Genomic DNA, 2,211 nt, shown 5'->3' with positions numbered 1-2,211 from the left:
TGCACTTCAGATCAATACTGGTCCAGGATTCAGAATCTCCATTTTCATAATATCCCCAGGAAAGGAAGAACACTCAGAATCCCTGTACTTTCTTCTCCTCTTTCCCAAAGAGGAACCCACAGTATGACCCAATGTCAGCCTACAAAGACATTTCCACATAGATGAGCTCACTTCCAAGGGAAGTTATCCTCAACTGAATCTCTTCAAAGGGTCTAGATAAAGAGACCAAACCTTCTAGGCCACCCAGAATCCTCTGGCCAACAGGAGTAGCTGCCTGAAGGTGCCTCGGAACCTGAGATTATTGGTGATGAGGACAAACGGATGTACAGACAAGCACAAGTAAAGTATAATTTGCCAGGGCCAATACCACACGTTGTCTGAGGAGATGACGACAGTAGCATCAATGACCATGGACACAAAGGACAGTGCGTAAAGAACCAGGAATGAGATGAGTGATTTCAGGGCTCTGCTGTGAGCCTGGACGTTGGGTTCTTGCAAGCTCTGGGCATTGCGCTGCATTCGTAGTGAATGCCTTCTGAGAGAATTGATCAACAGCAAAATTGAGATCAGAAAAAGAGAGCAAGGAATTGACATGGTGACAAGCTTCAGAGGCATAAAATAGTCTATTTCCAGCCTTCTGTTCCACTCCTTAAAGGTTGTGTTCCCAGAAATCTTTTTCTTTAAGAATGCCTGATATAAAGTGTGATTTCCCCAAAAGAACAGCAGAGTTACAATGAAGGACACCAAGATAGAGCCCAGCAGGAGCCAGGGCACCAATGCTGGGAATCTCCACTTCAACCACAGGAAGGCAGGATGGGAGAAGTTAGCAATCTTGATACAGAACAGGATGCTGAGCCAGGTTCCAAACCAGAAAGTGGTTGAGTTCAAGAAGTCACAGTGAAGACTAATGAGCTGCCGGGCAAGGCTCCTGGAGTACTCAACCAGGTAGAGGAAATAGCAGAGACTGTTTACCAGCCCAACACATTGCTGGAAGAATCGAGAGGTGCCCAAACTGAAGAGGATCATGTCCGAGGGGAGCAGCCTACCACGCTGTAGCCATTCCCTGCTCAGCATCAGCACAATAAAGCCGTTGGCCAGGATCCCCAGGAAACAGAGCAGAACAAAGATCAACATGAAGAAAATTGATAATATTGATAGCATTTCAGCCCCTCCTCCTGTCACCACTGGTTGCCTTGGTTCCTGGCCTCCTCCCTGCCCCTACCCACAGTCCTTCACACACCTGTCTGGAGATGGGAGATAAATGGTTGGATTCTGCATGTGAGCTAGAACTTTAATATGAAAGATGCTCAGGCAGTCGATAAACGGTGTGCTTTTGGCTCAAATATGATGCAAATATTTCCTGGGCTCGGGTACCATTGGGCACCAGCTGCTCGTGATTTGCCTTCTCTGATTTTGCCTACATGCTGCCGTGCTTGCAATAGCATCAGTGGGGATGGTTTTTTAGTCTTAGTAAATGAGTTCAATCGTTCTTATCTCATCACTGGACTATGTGACCACTTGTCTTTTCCTATTAGGAATAGGTAGGTAGGTAGGTAGGTAGGTAGGAAGGTAGGTAGGGTATATATGTACATAAATTCATAGATATCTGGCACAAGGAGATACCTAGGAAATATCATGACACACACAAAAAAGTCTATCCTAGCTGAGTTTCCCTGCCATGCATCTACCTCCATTCATGGATAGCCGCTCCTTCTAAGTTAATACCTAGGTCTACCTTTCTACCTAAATCTCTACTTAAGTCCTCTATGGCTTCTATGGAATAAGTAATTTATAACCATTTAAACTACTCTTCTTCCAGTGAAAGAACGTATTTCCTTGCGGCTGTAGGACTGAATGCCTAGGTTTCCTACTGGATATTTGTTAGGCACCAGAAGCTGTCCTCAATATTTGCCATGTAGCCATATTTAAATATGGTCACTGACTTACTTCATTAGACCAGCAGAGGGAGGTATGGGCAAGATAGAAACAACACAATCCTAGGAATGTCAACCTATCCTTTGCCTGCGTTATTGACTAGAAACCCACAGCACTGTTACAGGATACACATGTTGGACTCCTTTGACTAGCTCTTATCAACTTGAAAAGTAAGGGAGCACAAAGTCACAAAAGTCTGGGTTGGTATTCAAGAAGACCACCTTAGATTTGTCTACCACAAAGACACATGAGAACCCCATGTCTACCAGCACAAAC

General features: G+C 44.8%; 1 protein-coding gene across 1 annotated transcript; it reads right to left on the bottom strand.

The window, feature by feature from the left end:
- Positions 1-234: 234 nt before the first annotated feature.
- Positions 235-1,161, bottom strand: Tas2r41 (taste 2 receptor member 41). Its single transcript, XM_028776378.1, has one exon. It carries the CDS (start codon positions 1,159-1,161, stop codon positions 235-237), a length of 927 nt encoding a protein of 308 aa, XP_028632211.1.
- Between the last annotated feature and the right edge of the window lie 1,050 nt (positions 1,162-2,211).

This window comes from Grammomys surdaster, unplaced genomic scaffold (genome assembly GCF_004785775.1).
Source record: "Grammomys surdaster isolate TR1022 unplaced genomic scaffold, NIH_TR_1.0 269, whole genome shotgun sequence".
NCBI classification, from domain to species: domain Eukaryota; kingdom Metazoa; phylum Chordata; class Mammalia; order Rodentia; family Muridae; genus Grammomys; species Grammomys surdaster.
This window is presented reverse-complemented; position numbering and strand designations above follow the sequence as displayed.